Below are 19523 nucleotides of genomic sequence, written 5' to 3'. Positions count from 1 at the left end.
GTTGCCGTTTCGTTTTACTTGTAGTTGTAATTTATTGAGCTCACGTAAACGGATTTTTATACAGTATTTTTTTTTCATTTGCGTTTCTTAACCCAATATGCTTGAATTGATTTCGAGTTTTCGACAATGTCAAAGTGCACTTTGTGATTGCCTCGAAGAAAGTATTTGAAATTACTCTATATGGCGGGAAGGGCGAACGTAACGTTTGAATGAAGGAGGAAATGCGATGGATGGCGATGAAGTAAAGGTTTGTGATTGGGGTCTTGACTCCATTCATCGATGCCACGTCCGGCTCTTCATCGCAGACGTGCTGAGACTCGTACCCTCCGTCACTGTTTCTGGTAAATGGTAATTCATCGTGATCGTACGTGTTCAAAAACCTCGACCTAATGACTCATCAAATATGAAATACTGAACAATCTATGAAATGAAAGCCTTTTCAGACTTTGCTTCTCCCTTTACCTCACTTGAGCAAAGGTTTCCAGGTAACTCCAGGTCCATTGAGACCGCTTTGTGCTGATGTGTATCTTCCTGTTCTTGTGGAAATGTTAACAATACCATCCGTACTTTCACCTGGGTCATTCATAAGATATATTATTGGGTAAAATGCCAGGGGCATAGAAAAGGCCCTTTTATACCAGGGTATGTGCCATGTGGCAAAGTCTAGAAAATGAGGGACATTCAAAGAAAAATCTCGTGTGCATGCTGGACTACCCTTGCGTTCTTAGGAGGAACCAGGTAATGTTCTAGAAAAGTTCATATAAAGGGGGCCGGGGTGCCCCACATCTGGCAAATAAGATACATTTACTTCTTCATGCAGGTGTGTGAATCAAATTGGCACCCCTTTGGCACCAGCCAAATTGACTATTCAACCCAAATGGGACTTGAACCCACAATCCCCAGCTTGGGAGTCTGATGCTTTATCCATTGGGCCATTGAACCAGCACATTAGAATTGTGTAATAATATTTTGAAGAATTATATATTTTTATATATTTCTTTATATATATATATATATATATATATATATATATATATATATATATATATATATATTGTTGCGGATTTGAGAATCCTGTGTTTTTTTTTAATTGTTGTAGTGTAATGAGAATTGTTGTAAATATCACCCTCCGTGTGTAAAGGTAATAGGTCGTCCTCCTAGTTACTCCATATACATACACGTAGCCAATCATATACCCTCTTAAATAGTTATCTCCTTATTATATGTAGTTGAAGGCTCTGTTCCCACTAGTTGACACTGCATTGCATCAAATTGAAATAAGGTAGAATCCCCTGTCTAGTGCGAAGCCTCAATTGCCAACTGCAATTGCCTCCATTGAGCACGCGGTCAGCTCGGAGAAGAAAGGCGTGTCTCCACCTCGTCATCAAAGGGTGGAGCCAGGAGAGCCCTTGCCGACCAACCAAACACCCGGGGTTTGGCTTGAGAGGGTGGAGAGAGAACGATCGGGGAGGTTCGCGAAAGTTCGAGGGTGTGGCCTCTTTAACCCGCGGCGGGACGCCCCCACCAATATGAGTCCTTGGAGAGCACGCGACGCACCCCACCTGAGACGAGTTGAGGAGGGAGATAGAAGCACGCAGGAGTTTTGAAACCACCGCAGCTCTGAAACCATCGCAGCTTTGGGACCATCGAAGCTTTGAGACAACCGCAGTGGTGACCATGGCAGCTTTGAGCTTTTGCGAAGCGACGCCGCCGGGCGAACACGATTGAGGAAGGGCAGCGGCTGCTCACTCCCGGCCCGGCCGTCCTCCCGTGTCCAGCCGAACCTTCCTCCCCTTCCAGTCATCCGTGCCTGGCCTCATCCATCCATTCGTGTGAGTCTGACCGTAGTCTGTCTTTTGTCTTGTCCTGGGGTTAAGTAAGATTGTTTAGGTAAGTTAATAACTGCACTGTGTCTTCTGGTTCTTCCATCCTTCTGTCTTTATTTTATTATCCTTCCTTCTCCTTGGTTTTTTGATTGTGTACATAGTAGTAATAAATCGTATTTGTATTTCCTACCTTTGTTCTTCTTCTTCATGCTTGTCCGGTCGCTTTAGTGATTTCCCCATTGGACACCTGTGGCACGATTTGGCCAACGAATAGGAATCGGGTCTAGTTCTTGTTAATAGTTCGTGCCGCGGTTGCTAAACCGCTCGGCAATTAACATCTGTCCGCGGTCGCGAATGGGGTTGCGCCCCTGCCTCTCTGGAGGGAGCTGTGCAGCGTCAGGACTCATGGCGGTCAGTCACAAACAAGGGGACTAATCCCCCCTTCTTAAGGGGAAGAAGGCCGACGTAGAGATCCGTAACAATATATATATATATATACATATTTAATTTTAATGCAAAAACTATAGCACTTTGGTGGAATTTGTTTCGAAAGCCATTAACTAGACCTATTGGCTGATATATATTCCAGGGTTCAGCTAGTTTCAATTTATAGTCCTTGAGATATGAGCACCAACACATTTTGGCAGACAGACGGACGGACAGACACCAACGTGATTTGGAGGGTTTTCTAAATAAAACTCGAGAATGCATAAACGGATGTTGCTGAAATTTTGAACATGTTACCTTGACGTACAATGCATTTACTTCTGAAATTTGCAGCCGATTTGGTCTAGTGGAAGCCGAGAAACGCATTTTCAATCCCCATGTTAAAGTTGCATACAGAGAAACGATCCCTTATATAAAGGAGGGGCGCTTTGCACCTCCCTTTGATACTGTACTGGGTCGTCGTCTCTCACGTACAGAACACCTGAGATACTTACCATCGGTTTTTGAGAGTTGGGATTTTTTTTTCCTCGATCCCTTCAATTACCTGCGGAATACAGGACACGATTCACGTATCCTTCTCAGAGTCTTGGATACAGGAGCTTCCTCTGAAACGTGGAGCCGGGATGCAATCTGCCGCATTGAGTAACCTTCACTACCTAACACTCATCATATGCTCGTCATGTGACATTTCATTCCCAAGGAGCCATAGACCGTAATATTCATCACACTAACTTTCGTGAAAATCAAGCTCAGACACGACTTGACCTCTGGGTCGGTTTAATATCATTTAGATCTGAAGTACATCCTGTAAAAATACATTCATGCAACAGGCATTAAAATCAGAGTATTTCATGAGCAATGGTCGATTCAATATGGCAATGGTCCAATAGAGAGGACAGTCAGCGCAGCATTTAGGGGCGTACATACCATTCAAACGACAGGACTATGTCACAGTGAGTTCCGCTGGAGTGTCCGTGCGCCCCGGTTGTCCCGGGTCTTAAAGACGCCCCTTTTGAAGCGAGCACACCCTGGGTTCACCTTGGCATAATTTCACTACATTCTCCCCGCCGTTAGAACTATACTGCCGCTCGGCAGGTTGCAAGCAAGCATCAGCAATAATCGAATGGGTCACGTCAATCCATGTCAGTCGGTCCACCCATAGCGGTCGGGGCGGCGAACTTCCCTGCCAGTTCGTGTTCGGAATCTACCGGGCACGGCGTCCCCAAGCCCGGAGTCCCCCACGTCGGAATAGCCGCCGGAGGTGGGAGTCGGAGGGGGCGCCCCAACGCCTTCGGGCACGGGAGTGGGGAACGACGGAAGTAACGGTGGTAGTTCCATAGGGGAAGCTTCGGTAGAGTCCATAGACTCGTAGACGGGTTCGTCGATATCCCTGTCGTCGTCCCCACATGGGGCGAGATGGCGTACGGAGACAGTAGACTCGCGGCCATCCGCCGTTAACACGCGAGCATGCTCGGGATTAGCCTGGAGGACCTGCACCTTGTCAACAAGGGGGTCGTACTTGCTAGCGCGGACCGCTCGTTTGAGATAGGAGGGCCCCGGTTCAGCGAGCCAGCTGGGTAAAGATTGGATACTGCCGGAGCCTCTAGGGTGGTGGAACAGTCGTTCGTGAGGAGTCTGGTTGGTGGCGGTACATAGGAGAGCCCGGATCGAGTTTAGAGCGGCAGGTAGCGACCACGCCCATTTATCGAGGCCTCGGCCGAGGGTCCGGAGGCTCAGCATGACGGCCCTCCATATAATCCCATTAAAGCGTTCGATCTGCCCATTCGCTTGGGGCCGGTACGGGGTGGTGTAGCTCGAAGCGACATTATGCTGGAGCAAGTAGCCCCTCACCTCCTGGGACAGGAACACCGCACCCCGATCGGTATGCACGTAGGCCGGATACCCGAACATAGAAAACAAATTCTGCAGGCACTGAATAACCGTGGCAGCGGACATATCCCCGCACGTGTAAGCAAAGGGGAATCGTGAATACTCATCGACGATAGTGAGCAGATAGCGAGAGTTGCTCGACATTGGCAGCGGCCCTTTGAAGTCCATCGCCAAGCGCTCCCACGGTCTAGTAGCCCTAACGAGTGTCCCCATAGGAGGGTTATAAAAACGCGGTTTGAGTTCCGCACAGATCGCGCAATCACGGCAGATGCGGCGGATGTCCTCAATCGAGTACGGCAGATTGCCCTCGCGCACAAAATGCGCGAAGCGCGTTACCCCGGGATGACACATAGTGCCGTGCAAAGTGCGCAGCCCCTCCAAAGTTACAACCCCCGCGCAAGTGGCCGGCCTCGATAAGGCGTCAGCGACCAGGTTATCCTTCCCCGGGCGGTATTTGATGGTGTAGCAGAAGTCGGCGAGTTCGATACGCCAACGGGTGATTTTCTCATTCTTAATGCGCTGAGCATGTAAGGTGTCGTACATAAACGCAACGCTCTGTTGGTCCGTGACGATTTGGAAACACCGCCCAAGCAGATACGGCCGCCATCGCCGAATTGATTCGACGATCGCGTATGCTTCCTTTTCGACAGACGAATGCCTCCGCTCGGCGGAGGTGAGAGTCCGCGAGAAGAAAGCCACAGGGCGGCCCCCTTGGGAGAGAGTCGCCGCTATCGCATGATCTGAGGCATCACTCTCCAAAACGAAAGAGGCACTCTCGTCAATCGTCGCGACAGCGGCGCCAGCGATGTCGACTTTAAGGCCCTCGAAGGCCGCCAGGGCGGCCGGGCCCATGGGGAAAGTGTCGCAGGCCACGAGGGGCGGAGGTTTGCGGAGAAATTTTGCACCCACTTTGAATAGTGGGCGAACAGCCCTAGAGCGCGTTTCAGCGAAGCCCGATCGCTAGGCGGAGCCATATCGAGCAAAGGGCGCAGACGCTCCTTATCCGGAGAGACGGAGCCATGGGTCACGGTGTACCCCAAAAGGTCTACCGTGCGTAGAGAGTATCGACACTTAGCCGCATTCATGGTTAGGCGATATTTCCGCGCGACCTCGAGGAAGCGTTTCAGATTAGCGTCGTGATGCTCCTGGTCATACCCACAAACCGTAAGATTGTCCAGATAGACAAAGACATCGGTCAAATTCTCCTTCGCAACGAGGTCATCCATAGCCCTCTGAAAACAAGCGACTCCGTTAGTTACCCCAAAGGGAAGTCGCGTGAACTGGTACAACCGCTGACCTGATTCAAAGGCTGTAAAGACGCGATCAGCCCTAGAGATGGGGACTTGATGATACGCACTACGCAGATCGAGAGTGCTATAAACGGAATACAGGGCCACCTGGCGTACCAGGGCGTCCATTCCCGGTAAGGGGTAGGCATCCAGCTGTGTAAAACGATTAATCGTCTGCGAATAGTCGATTACCATGCGCCGGCGGTGGGCCTCACTCCGCACCACTAAGACTTGGGCCTGCCACGGTGACCTACTGTGTTCTATAATACCGTCCTTTAAGAGCAGGGCCGTTTCTTCCGCAATGAATTGCGCGTCCGCGCGAGAGTAGCGCCGCGATTTGACGGCTACAGGGGTACAATCAGTGGTCAGGTTGGGGAACAGTGAGAGAGGCTCCATGTCCATTTGAGCGAGGGCGCACACAGCGAGCGTGTCCGGCCCAGCGAAGTCTATTTCCAAACGTCCATGCCGCTTAAGGAAATCAAGTCCTAACAGAACGTCAGCGCATAAAGCAGGTAATACCATGAGATGCACGTCCGGGAACGTGCGTCCCTTTATCACAAGTTTCAATCGACACGCCCCTTTTGTGCTCAACCAAAGTCCCTGAGAGGCCATGAAGATCCGGCGGGTTGTCCCGAGAACCGGCCACCCATGTTGATGCACGAGTCGCTGATCGATAAAACTATCCGTGGACCCCGTGTCAATCAAAGCTTGCGCAAAAACGCCCGCGACCGTGAGCGGAATGATGGCCTGCGCAAGGCCGGCAGACCCGGCAGGTATTGTACCGGCCGGGCGAGAAGATCGCGCCTCGCGGGTGGATCCCACACCGGCTGCAATCCTTCGGGCAGCGTCGGCAGGTTGGGCCTCAGCAGGAGCATTGAAGTCAGTTGGCTCATCAGCAGATTCATTTGCTAGAGTGGGTGTGTGTAGGTCGTAAGAGCCGCCGCCAGATGGCGCTCGAGTCACGTGAGAAAGATCTCTGCCGTCTGCAGATTCATATGCCAAAGTGAGTGCATGTAATTCGTAAGAGCCGCCGTCAGATGGCGCTCGAGTCACGTGAGAAGGATCTCTGCCGTCTGCAGATTCATATGCCAAAGTGGGTGCATGTAATTCGTGCTGCGTTTGCCGCACATCGAGAGGAGTTTCCACAGCAGGAGCATGTCGCTTGTTTGAAGTAGGCGTTCGAACGCCAGTCAAGGTCGGTCGCGCTGCGGCCGGTCGCGTTCGCGCCATTTGTTTCGGCGGCCCGGTGTATCTCACCAAGGTCGGGCGTGCAGCCAGAGGCCCGCGAGAAGGAGAGCGGCTCATCAAAGCCGAGTGAGGCACCCCCTCCGGCGCTCGATCCGTTGGCTCCGCGATGAGCCCATTCAAGGTCGCGCAGGGACGCGTGCCCCGAGCGGCCTTCCTGCAGACCTTTGCAAAATGGCCCTTGGTGGAGCACAGGTGGCATGTAGCCTCCCGAGCCGGGCATTCAGAGCGAGGGTGCTGCCGATTCCCGCAGAAATAACATTTTGCATACCGGTCAGGCCGTGGCCGGGCAGCGGCGGCAGCAGTGAGGCCGGAAGCGGAGTTCGCTTCAGGAGCACCCGGAGTCTCGGCCGTGGTGGTCGGGTCCTCCTCCGTATCCTCGGCGGTAGCCCTCTCCGGTCGCGCGAGTTGAGAGGCCCCCGCCACGACTCGTGGGTGATCGTATGTGGTGGATTGTTCTCGGGCATCTGTATATACTCGCGCCAGCCGTAGTGCTTCCGTAAATGTCAGATCCGCGACCTCCAGGAGTCGGAGCCGCAAGACCCCAGAACTAATTCCGGAGATGAATGAATCTCGGAGCAAGTCGTCCTGCACTTGCTCGTGGGTCCGTACGTCCTGCACGCAGTCCGCCAACAGGTAGCGCAACTCCTGCGCGTAGCGATCGATCGATTCAGATGGTTGTTGTCGCCGCTGGGAGAGTTGATGCCGGCCGTGCACAGCGCTCCGTGTTTTTACGTATAAGCGCTTCAGCTCGGCTAGTGCCGTAGCGTTCGTCTCAAATCGAGCTATGTTCCGGAACACGGTGTGATAGACCTTCGACTGTAACACGAACAGCTTCATCGCAGCGGTGGGCTCTGTTTCGTGAGCAGCAAAATAATTCTCCAGCGTTTTGAGCCAGTGAGTGAACTCCGATGCTGATCCCTCAGCTTGAGAGTCGGCTCCGAGAATTGGTACCACGATCATCTTGTGGTCAGCCATTCCGGCGATCTAAATGATATTAAATGTCGTGAAAATCAAGCTCAGACACGACTTGACCTCTGGGTAGGTTTAATATCATTTAGATCTGAAGTACATCCTGTAAAAATACATTCATGCAACAGGCATTAAAATCAGAGTATTTCATGAGCAATGGTCGATTCAATATGGCAATGGTCCAATAGAGAGGACAGTCAGCGCAGCATTTAGGGGCGTACATACCATTCAAACTACAGGACTATGTCACAGTGAGTTCCGCTGGAGTGTCCGTGCGCCCCGGTTGTCCCGGGTCTTATAGACGCCCCTTTTGAAGCGAGCACACCCTGGGTTCACCTTGGCATAATTTCACTACACTAACTACATGCTGTCACCACCTACACTTTTATATTCCTTCTGTAGGTGCAGTGCTTTCTGATTGGTCCTTCTGCAGGTGTAGTGCTTTCTGATTTGTCCTTCTGCAGGTGTGGTGCTTTCTGATTGGTCCTTCTGCAGGTGTGGTGCTTTCTGATTGGTCCTTCTGCAGGTGTGGTGCTTTTGGATTGGTCCTTCTGCAGGTGTGGTGCTTTTGGATTGGTCCTTCTGCAGGTGTGGTGCTTTCTGATTGGTCCTTCTGCCGGTGTGGGGCTTTCTGTTTGGTCCTTCTGCAGGTGTGGTACTTTCTGATTGGTCCTTCTGCAGGTGTGGTACTTTCTGATTGGTCCTTCTGCAGGTGTGGTACTTTCTGATTGGTCCTTCTGCAGGTGTGGTGCTTTCTGATTGGTCCTTCTGCAGGTGTGGTGCTTTCTGATTGGTCCTTCTGCAGGTGTGGTGCTTTCGCATTGGTTCTTCTGCAGGTGTGGTGCTTTCTGGTTGATTGGTCCTTCTGCAGGTGTGGTGCTTTCTGATTGGTCCTTCTGCAGGTGTAGTGCTTTCTGATTGCCTCGACCACCAAAATGGATGGTTATGTTTTCACTCTGTTTGTTTGTCTGTGAGCAGGATATCTCAAAAGGTTATGGACATATTTGGACAAAACTTGGTGGACAGGTTGGGTGTGTGACAAGGATGAACCGATTTGATTTTGGTGAAGATTCGAATTTGAATCCGGATTCCGATACGAGACTATTTTAATTTTACAAGTGATACTTCACTATTTAGAGATAGGACCAAAACCTATTATAGCATGCTATCTCAAAAAGTTAAGGACGCGTTATAGTCAGGCAGATAGGTGTAACAATTGTGGGTTTATACGTACAAGCATGAAATTTGGCACAGTCATATATAATAGTCTAATGAATAATTCCAGATATGGACCCACCGCGAAAACGTCCTATGGTAGCCGTGGCGGCCATTTTACAAAATGGCCGCTTTTTGTGGATTTTTTGGTGGAGATGGTGTAGAGTGGTTGTGGATCAACCGCTCTACACCATCTCCAAGCAGATACAGTGGACTTGGCCATCAACGTACGGGGAAGATCATTTCGTCATCATCTTGGGAGGGCTGCATATAGAGATGGCTGGACTAAAAGTGATCGGAGACTGGCTGGAAGATGCTGGATGGGTGGAAGCCCTGGTTCAGGCCAAAGTTGCTTCTCCTGGAACTGCAGATTCATTTCTGCATGCATCTCATGTTACAAGAACCAGACATGCGCATCAAGTGACAGCAAGCAGCTTATATATCCTACTGACAAAATCTTACGCCCATTACACAGAGTCTCTGGAGTCTGAAAGCCATCCTGAATCCTTTGATGACTGGTGTGGTCAACGAATTCGAGATGTGCCACAGTTCCAATTCTGGCACATCACTCTTCAACTGGAAGTCCTCCTCTTAACGTTTGTCAAGTCACTGAGGACAGCAAACTTCCCCCTGTACATGGACAGCCTCACACAGCTTGCACCATGGTTTTTCAGCATGGACCACACCAACTATGCACGATGGGTGCCTGTCCACATTCGAGACATGATGAGTCTTAGCAAGTCACACCCAGATATTGCTACTGAATTCACCAATGGCAAATTCACAGTTCACAAGACAAAACGAGTTTTCTCATCTATGGCCATTGACCAGGCTCATGAGCAAAATAATGCTGCTGTGAAGAGTGACGGTGGTGCTGTTGGACTCACTCAAAATCCAAATGCTCTTAGAAGATGGATGGTGGCTGGGCCGGAACTGGTTAGAATGACTACCGAGTTTGAAGCATCCATGGAGGGAAGGAAAATAAGGATTAATCAAGACACACGCCACCATGAGAAAACATATAGTTCACAGGTAATCTTTACTCAACATGTCAAACGTCTGGTTGAAGTAATAGAGGAAATGGGAAACCCCTTCCTAGAAGAGAGTACAGAAGAGAGAAGAGGTTGTTATGGATCTGCCCTCACCTGGGGATTGGGGATGGATCGATCCCCACAACTGGAAACCCCTGTGGTCCATGCTTCCTGAAGCCAGCATTTCATCAAGGGAGCTGATTTGTTGTAAATGCAAAAACGGTTGCAAGGGACGATGCAAGTGCAAACAAGCTAGTTTGAAATGTACCGCTTTGTGCCAGTGTGGTGGAGAAAATTGTGACGTATAAACAAGATCAAACTGGAACTATCTAGTAATATAAGTTACCGTTACAGTGCTTGGTGGGTTAATTGACATTGCTGGCAACACAAATGCAAATTGTGGTCATTTGGAGAATACAATTATGGCATATATGTGTATCTAGAGTCATTTCATTAGAACATAAAGAAGCATTTGTGTCGTCCGGTAAAAAATAATCGCTATCAAAACGGCCATTTTACAAAATGGCCGCCATGGCTACCATAGGACGTTTTCGCGGTGGGTCCATATCTGGAATTATTCATTAGATTATTATCTATGACTGTGCCAAATTTCATGCTTGTACGTCTAAACCCACAATTCTTATGATGGATACACCTATCTGCCTGACTACTATGAGTGAACTTGGTGGATAGATGAAAATAACAAGCCCATCAGATTTTGGTTCAAGTCCAGATCCAGATCAAGCCTATCAGTGGGATGCAAAACGTAAACTGTTCATCTGGAGGAGCTATGCTCTCTACCAAGTGCCGTTCTCGGTTTGTTTAATAGCACGATTTTAAAAGCCAAAGTGACACTTCCTCCAGTGTCTGGTCAAGAAAGCTACCGACAAGGAGTCGGTGTTTCTTTCATTTCCAAATATAGGAAAGGGTTCTGATAATGATGGTTATGATGTTGCCAGTGCCCTCTTTTCATGGTTGTTCTTATTGCAGGAGTTTATTTCTACAATAATCGAGCTGTGACGCATGTGGAGTTGCTCGGAACAATTGTGAAAGTGAAAGAGAATGAAAAATCATTCTGCGTTTCTGGTTCGTCTTTTTATTATAACATTTGCCATTTTCCTTGATATTCGCTTGATTGTAAATATTAGTGAATAGGCGTGTGTAGTTCTGTCTTTGCAACACTCACCTGACCACCCCTGCATTTGCAACTTTGGATATATTAACCGTTGCATTATTAACCCCATTGTAACATTGTGCATAGCACCCTACCGCCCATCCCTAATTCTCCCTCCCCACAAATCCCCCAGCCCCCATCCCTCCCCTATTGCTCTCTCTTTCTCCTGTTCCCTTTGTTCTGTCACATACATCCTAATCCGTTCTATGTTCTAGCTCCTTCACGAGCCACAACTTCAAATAAAAAAGCAATACACATTTACAAAGAGAGAATTGGGGTCCACACCTCCCACCCTCACCCTGAACACCAGGGGCTATGTAGTATGTATATTTTTTACCGCTTGGCAGCTTCCTGGTTTAGGAGTATATGTAAGTTCGACACACAAGCACAAAAACTCAAATTTAACCTCTTGAATTTATCCATCATATGAGTATGATATGATTATTTCATTATTTTGTAAGGCCTTGCATATGTTGCATTAAATACCTGGAGATTAAGATGCAGACAAGGTACAGTAAGAAAAATGATGAGGCAAGTGTTCTTTACTGTTCCATTAAGCAATAACACGTAAAAGTTGTGTTTTTTTTGTACACAAAGTTGAGGCTTGTGCAAGAGTGGTGTTGGTGGCGATTCGTATGCAACCTGTGGCTACTTGGCTGCATCATTATCTGGGGCTGGGGCTGTGCCTCTGATGCAGTGCCCCCATTACCAGTCATCTGGTCCTAATTTTGCCAACCTCAGAAGGATGACAGGCCGAGTCAACCCACCTGGTGTTAATTCAATGGAATGGCAGGGGCTCAAACTCAGGACGCTAAGATCTTAAGCCAGCCACCTTAACTGTTAAGCAAACACCAGGCTTGTGCAAGAATGTCGCAGAACATCTAGAAAAAAAGGTGAAAAGCTGGCAAACATACATATTGACAACAGGGTAGAGAGGCACTTGGAGGAAGCATGGGTGAATGGAGGAATTAGGGGAAGAGGACACGGGTGGGGAAATCGGGGTACGCGCTTAAACACATCAAAAAGGGGACAGGAAAAAGACAAAGAGAAAACCTGGAATGAAGTGGCAATGGGATAAAAACGGAAAGTTGACTGCAGGGAGAAGGGGGAAAACAAATAACCTGGAAAATAATGGGTTCATGATGGTAGAAAAGACCATGAGGTTGACCTGAGGAGGATGTGAATTTTGAACAGCCATCCTGAAGCCCTGGATGACAGAATGAGATGGAACAGACTTCGGAAGTTGGTTCCAGGAGAAAGAGAAAATAGGAATGAATGAATGGGAGGTGAGCACTTGGCCTGGATTTGAAGAGTTTCACCAGAAGTGAGTTACTGGCAGAATGCTTCCTGGATAAACCTGAGGGTAAAGGGGAGGGGAATGGAAAGGGCAGCGGGTTCAAGGCCATAAAGGAGGCAGTATAAGAGAGAGAAGTGAGCAACCTGTCTGAGATGTTGGAGGAGCAATAGGTCCAGGGATTCAGCTTTGTCGTGGGAGATTACAATGATTTTAAGATCCTTTGCCTCCTTGGCATCAACATGAAAGGTGTGAAGCAGGAGTGCCAGACCAAACTAGAGAGAAATAGTCCATCGAGCTGCAGATGAAAGCCTAACACATTATGTACAGTTTTGTCCTTTGTCATTTTTACCTCGGAAGGTGGATGGTGGTTACGTTTTCACTGTGTCTGTCTGTTTGTCTTCGTTTGTCTGTGAGCAGGATAACGCAAGTTATTGACGGGCGAAGCTTGGTGGACAGGTTAGGTGTGTCACAAGGACGAATCGATTTTATTTTGGTGAAGATCCGAATATGGATTCCACGAACCAAAAAATACTCCTGGTAGTGTCGTTGAGATTTGATGACCACTGAGTAAAGAAAAATTCCCCAAAGTATTCAACTTTACATTTTTGTTGTTCCCATCCTTTTCCTTTGTTCACAGTGGATGATGGTACAGGTGTCATTTCGTGCACCTGTTGGAAGCAAACTCGCTCTTTCCTTCAGAGTGACGGTATACTCACCTTTTCCTTCCACGCATTTTAATTCACATGATTGTACGTCAATCCCGGAATTGTATGCCATAAAAAAGAGAGTAAAGCAATAATTTTGTCTTCTTCGCTTGTCCAAATCTTTTGGATGACGGAAATATGTTTTGTTTCTTTTTAATGTTCCCTGAAATTTGATCTGCATCTACCATCTTCGTCTTTTTGGCCTGGTGCCGGGACTTGGTTATGTGGAGTACAAATCAATGTGGAGTACAAATCTAATTGGATAATTTTTGCCATTTTTCTTTCCTTCATTCATGGATAAGTCGATTTGGAGTACACGATGAAGCTAAATCGACTATGGTGGCTAGCAGAGCTGTCATTCAGGACAATGGAGATGTACTGCTCTCTCACCTGGGGTGAAGCAGGGGTACAATCTTGGGACCATGGGCGATCTTGGGACCCCCCCCCCCCCACCCCCATCCCCTCTCCTCTGGACTGGCTTCCATGCCTCACATCTTGCTCAGCTTGACACTTCTGTTACGTGCTCCTCCCCAAACCCCGGTCATGGTGTACCTCCGAGCCCCGAGAGGAGTCACGGCAGAAAGATGTGTTATTCTGTGTGTCAAAGATCAATGGTGAAACCACACCAATTGTTACCAACAAACAAGTATTGTATTAAGATCACACAAGAATAACAGCACAATAACAATATTAATCAATTGTACAACCAATATATCATTCCTATGATGGTACCATCAGTTTCGTACAATATAACTCACTGTGCTCCAAGTGAGTGAAAATAACATTCCCAATGTCTCTGTCCCGGCTTCAAGCCAAAGTCGATCCACGCTCCAGTGATCGTCAGAACGATGTTGTATCGAGACCAGAATCCCGCTCGGTTGACAGTCACACTGCCAAAGATAGGCAAAGGTGTCCTCAAGAGGCGACTGGGAAATCACACCTTCGGGTATGGATGTTCAACGGCTCCCCACATGGCGAACCGCAAATTCCCACTCGAAATCCACATTACACATGCAAACCAAGCTAACGGCTGGATGCGTTGAAATGGTTGGAGCGAGGTGAAAAACCTGGAGCGATGCGAAATCAGGCGCGAGGCAAAATGGCCAACGGTCCGTTCTTGAGACGTAACAGCACTCCAATGATTCTCTTCAGAATCAAACGCAAAACCTGTCACGCAGGTTTATCCGTCACAGCGATAACAACTCTATCGCAGGAATCTCTTTCCCAGGAAACCCCAAAGTTCGATAGTGACCCCCGTTCGCTAGCGTTTGCTCCAGACCTCCAAGCAGCTCGGCTCCTTCTCCGACCTCACTTGCTCCGCCTCCTTTTTCCTCTTCTTCCTCCTCGTTCGGTTCCCGATCCAGTTTCCAGTTTATTTTTAAAACATTAATTTTTTTTACCTTTTGAAAACAGTTATTTCCAATTCACTTAAACGATAACAATAATAGTACATGGAACCAAAAATGTTTACAGTGGATGAGAACCACAACAACGGAAGTGACGAATCCGTAACACCGTGGAAATCAAGACCGTTAAGATCATTGGAATCTCCCGCGATGAAGCCGAGTCTATGGGCCTATCACTTCTCCGCCGCACACAGATCGGTGGTCTCTGTCTTCTACCGCCTCATTTCTGGTTTTACACCCTCTGCTTTTTCTGTGCTTTCCTCTCCACCCCTCCTCCTCACCCCCATCCCACCCACAGGGTGCATGTGGTCCACCAGTGCCCCCCTTCTGGTGAAACTCCCAAAATCCAGACTCAATGCTCTCTTCAACTCGTATCTTCCTCATTTTTCCTGCCCGTGGAACCAACTTCCTCGGTCTCTTCAATTTCATTCTTTCATTCTGGGCTTCAAAACAGCTGATGATTACCATCTCAGCTCATCCTGCATCCACAACGATGATCTTTTCTTCTCCCATTACCCCTCCCCAAATCCACCTCTTTTTGAGTTTCCATTTTTTCCTTCCCCCTCTGTGATTTTAGAGTTTGTGGCTGTATCTATCCTGTTCACCCCATGTTCTCCCTTTCCCTCATTCTTCCCCACATCCCTTGTTTCTCCAAGTGTCCCTCTATTGTTTCCCTCAAACATTGCCCAACATATTTCCCTCAAACATATTGATGTGCCCAACCCACCCCATTCTCTCCCTTCCGACTGTTCTTTTAATTCTGTTACGTCTTGATCCGCTCCGTGTTGTTTTTGTGGTTCCTCCACGAGTCTCGGCGCAATTTTTTTTTCAAAGGTCTGGGAAAAGTCAGTAACTTGATGCAGAAGTACATTCCAAAGGTAATGCTGAGAGTGAGTTGCTTCAAGACTAATATCTGAAGTTTACAACACACTTCTCAAGCTTTACACCAGGGTGGCTTTAAGAATAAATAGGGCACTGTCTTCTACCCAAAATAAATCGACAGCATGGGTACTCAGTCTTTTGTTTTGTCATTTTCACCATCCTTATTCACTGGGAATCCCTCAAACAGTGCTGTAAAATAGCAGAGGCCATGGCGTGATGATCGCGTTATGTGCAAAACCTTGCATCGGTATTCGTGGCCTTTGATTAAAAAGAGCCACCAACATTGGCTGATGAAAAAAAAAACAAAAGAAAAACAGACTTCTCATTAACTGGAAAAATCCATTGAACTTATGTATCTCTTGCCCATTGATCAGGATCGAATTGCTATCGTCATACTGATTTGCTGATGCAAAAATGCTTCAAAATTATATTAATAATGGCACCAACTTGGCCATCTGGTTCCCAACATAAGGCTCATGGAGAAGGTTGTACATGGATTGGATGCTGCACAAGAACATTAAGAGGCATGGATCTAGTTTTATGTGATTTACCAGGATACAAGTATCTAGTCGGAAAATCAACACAATGTGACATTTTAACCTCAAAGTCCAGCATCATAAGTTGTGTGCTTCGAGGGAATTGACACAGACCAACCCATACAATTCAAACTTCTATAATTAGAAGTTAGTTCGGAAGTTTGACATTAAATCAAGGAAGTAATTTCCAATACAAACCCTTATTGCAAGGGATGGGTAGTATTGTGGGAAGGAAATTTGGGCCATTACAACATGTACTGCGGAGGGAGAGGTCAAATGGTCTCCCATCTTTACATGAATGAATATGAATGAATGATCGTTTTAAGGCCATTTACCCGCTAGAGCTGGGGTTAGCCTTGCGGGCCCCATGACAATCATGGTTCCCTGTTTGAGGCAATGTTTTTTTATGGCCGGATGCCCTTCCTGGCGCCAACCCTTGGTCACGCTCTTATGATGCGCAGGCATACGGTGTACCTAATCTGAATCCGGGTACACACCGTGATCATTCATCCCAGCAAGCTGGTACTCAATTTGCCGACCTCGGAAGGATGACAGGCTGAGTCAACCCCCCTGGCTTTAATTCAGCGAACGATCAGGATTCGAACCCAGGATCCTAGGATCCCAAGCCGGCACCCTAACCGCTAAGCCAACACCAGGCTTGGGCTCCCATATTTACATATTCGAGTATAATTTAAGATATAGCCACTTATTGTACTATTTTAGTGATTACTCAAATTTCTGTGAGTATCTTGCTCCTCTTCTCTTGCTCCAGATCCTGCTCCAAATTCTCCAGCATTGGAAGTGCTTTGGGGAGCGGCTTCTCGTGGGCGATCTTGGAACACGGGAGAATACTCAAAAGAGGTCGTAGTCGCGTTACCGACCCTTGGGTTGCAGGCCAGAATCAGAGGCCGTATTCAGGAATTCAGGAATCAGAGAGAAATCTTTGCAACAAACTATGGTATGCTCAGCCAGGGAAGTATAGATATGTGCAGTTTGAAAGATTTATGATGTTGAATGAACACAATAAGGGGATTCAATTAGGGTTCAAGTGATGTAACAACTGCAATAACTCGGCTATTGATGAGGCCTTGGATGCTAAGCAATCAAGCCTCAATCCTCTCATTTGTCTTTTACCTTCCTTTTTCCTTTCCCCCTTTCTTCACAGCTTTTCTCGTTGACCCGTTGCTGTCTCTGCAGATTTGTCACATGTTGGAGTTACCCTGCCTCTACAGAGATGTTTATGACCAATCATTTAATCCTTCGCCCAAGCATCAAAATTGAGTTAATTTATTCAAAATTGAGTTAATTTATTTTAATTTCTTGTTGCAAGTTTAACTATTTAATAGTCTAAAGTCTAAACTAAGGGTTATTCTGGTTCTGTAAGAGTAAACATTAAGCCTGGTGTTGGCTTAGCGGTTAGGGTGCTGGCTTGCGATCCTCGGACCCTGAGTCCGAATCCTGGTCGATCGTTGAATTAACACCAGGGTGGTTGACTCAGCCTGTCATCCTTCCGAGGTCGGCAAATTGAGTACCAGCTCACTGGGATGAATGAGCTATTCGGGTATCCTGTGTCCAGGATTGTGCCCAATAGCCAAGGAAACTGCTTTGGCAGCCCTATGCATCGTCATGGTGTAAAAAGGAATGGCCATCAAGAGTAAACATTGCTTGGTTGGTAAAGAGCTGTTATCTTGTCACTGAAATGTCTGGATAACATGCTTTTGTATAGCTTTTTTTTAGAATTGAACTTGTATAATGCAGTTATATGGGATTAATAAAAAAATTAATGATATGTCCACACAAACTTGAGTTCACATTTTACGTTTAAACGTGGAACTTCCACTGGTCCCTGCCATTATGCATCAAAGGACATTTCTGTCAAACTCCTGAAATATTCCACTCTGTTGTAAACAAATTCTAACAAAAGCATTGTGGAACTGGGTTATCTGCTTGTGTATATATAAATATACTAGCAAAGGTACCCAACGTTGCTGGGCAACGCCAGATCCCTCCTTCCACCCTTTCCCTCATCCCACCCCACTTCTTCCACTCCCACCCCTTCCCCTCCCTCCTCTCACCCTTTCCCCGTGACAGGTGGTGGCTCGTGTGTGGTTATGATTTTTGAAAAAATTGACTTTAAAACCCCTAGTAAGGTGTGTCGTTGAAAAACAAACAAAAAAAAAGATCCTATAAAGTTTCATCGCGATTAACCTTGGGAGCTCAGAAGAGTGGCGTCACAAACAAACAACGTCTCATTCGCTTTTATATTGAAGATCATATCACTCCAAGTTCCTAATGAAATTTTTTAAAACGTCCCAAATAAAAGAAGATCACACAGAAAGGTGAAACAATGTGATCTTGTGTTTTAAAAAAAAATGTAGATTTAAATCTAGTAAATACGACCTGTTCCACCCTGCCTGAAAAAGGAATTTTTCGTTGGAAAAAAAGAAGAAAGGGACTGCTGTCGGCTATCACCATGGCTCGCAAATTACCAAACAGAAGAATGGCACTCAAAGTTGAGCAAGCAGCCATTAAAAATATATAAGCAAATAAAAATGACAAATAAAACAAAGGGAAAGGTAAGAGGATGGTGGAACAGCGGTGTTACATTACCAAGCAGCTTCTAGAACACTTGCCAAGTGGCTTAAGCACTCAAGCAAGCACTCCACCGAAAAGGTTGATAAGAAGCAGCTGGCTTGGCAAAAGATTAGCGATTCGTAGGCATGAAGATCAGTCATTCGATGATGACCGCTTTATCGTACAGAAACCGTTCCAAGGCAAGGCATTTTTGAGTACGCTTTATCTGGTGTTACGGATTCGTCACTTCCGTTGTGGTGGTTTGCATCCACTGTAAAAATGTATGATTCCATGTACTATTATTGTTTTCAAAAGGTTTATTGTTCATGAACTGTTTTCAAAAGGTAAAAAAGTTAATGTTAAAAGAAACAGGAAACCGGATCGGGAACCGGACAACGAAGAGGAAGAAGAGGAGAAAAAGCGGCGGAACAAGGGAGTCGGACAAGAAGGAGCCGAACTCCGAGTTCTGAAGCGAACGTTGGCGAGCAAGAGTCACCAGCGAACTTTCGGGTTCCCGGGAAAGGGGTCCCTGCGACAGAGTTGTCATCGCTGTGACCGATCAACCTGCGTGCCAGGTTTTTGGCGGTGGATTCCGAGGAGAATTATCGCCGTGCCGTTACGTCTCAAGAGTGGGTCGTCGGCCATTTTGACTCACGCAGGACTTGTGCTTCGCTCGCGGTTTCGTCTCTTTTCGACCATTTTCACCGCATTCAGACGTCGATCTGGGGCGTGTGTGTGACGTGGCTTTTTGAAGGTTAATTTGTCCATATCCGAGGGTGTGATCTCTCAGTCGCCTGTAGGGCGCCTTTGGATTTCCCAGTCGCCTTGAGGGTGCCTTTTTTTTTTTTTGTATACTGAATCGAGGCTCGTGAAAGAGCTAACATTTACTTCACAAACAAATCAACCAGACAAACAAAATATATAAAAAGAGGGAGCGGAAGACAAGATGGGGAGAGAAGGGGAAGCACACAAACACAACATTTGAGAGCAGGGAGATGTGTGGAAGGGAGAGGGCTTGGGGGAGGAGGCGTGGGA

The 19523-nt window shown here is 47.3% G+C and overlaps 1 protein-coding gene across 5 annotated transcripts; it reads left to right on the top strand.

Annotated features, from left to right (window-relative positions):
* STN1 (STN1 subunit of CST complex) lies at nt 1-17703 on the top strand. Of its 5 annotated transcripts, none has more exons than XM_068098705.2 (6): nt 204-341; nt 2831-2915; nt 10906-11001; nt 13024-13092; nt 16687-16872; nt 17080-17703. In XM_068098705.2, the coding sequence occupies exons 2-6, from the start codon at nt 2897-2899 to the stop codon at nt 17193-17195; spliced, it is 486 nt and encodes a 161-aa protein (XP_067954806.2). In that variant the 5' UTR covers nt 204-341; nt 2831-2896; the 3' UTR covers nt 17196-17703. The 5 variants fall into 5 exon arrangements, with proteins under 5 accessions (XP_078636919.1, XP_067954808.2, XP_067954806.2 ...); XM_068098706.2 differs by lacking the exon at nt 204-341 and adding an exon at nt 375-485; XM_078780793.1 differs by lacking the exon at nt 2831-2915 and having other exon boundaries at nt 1-341.
* The last annotated feature ends 1820 nt before the right edge of the window (nt 17704-19523 follow it).

This window comes from Myxine glutinosa, chromosome 6, assembly GCF_964187855.1.
Source record: "Myxine glutinosa chromosome 6, kmMyxGlut1.1, whole genome shotgun sequence".
Lineage (NCBI taxonomy): Eukaryota > Metazoa > Chordata > Myxini > Myxiniformes > Myxinidae > Myxine > Myxine glutinosa.
The sequence above is the reverse complement of the archived record's forward strand: the minus strand, read 5'-3'. Positions and strand labels throughout refer to the sequence as shown.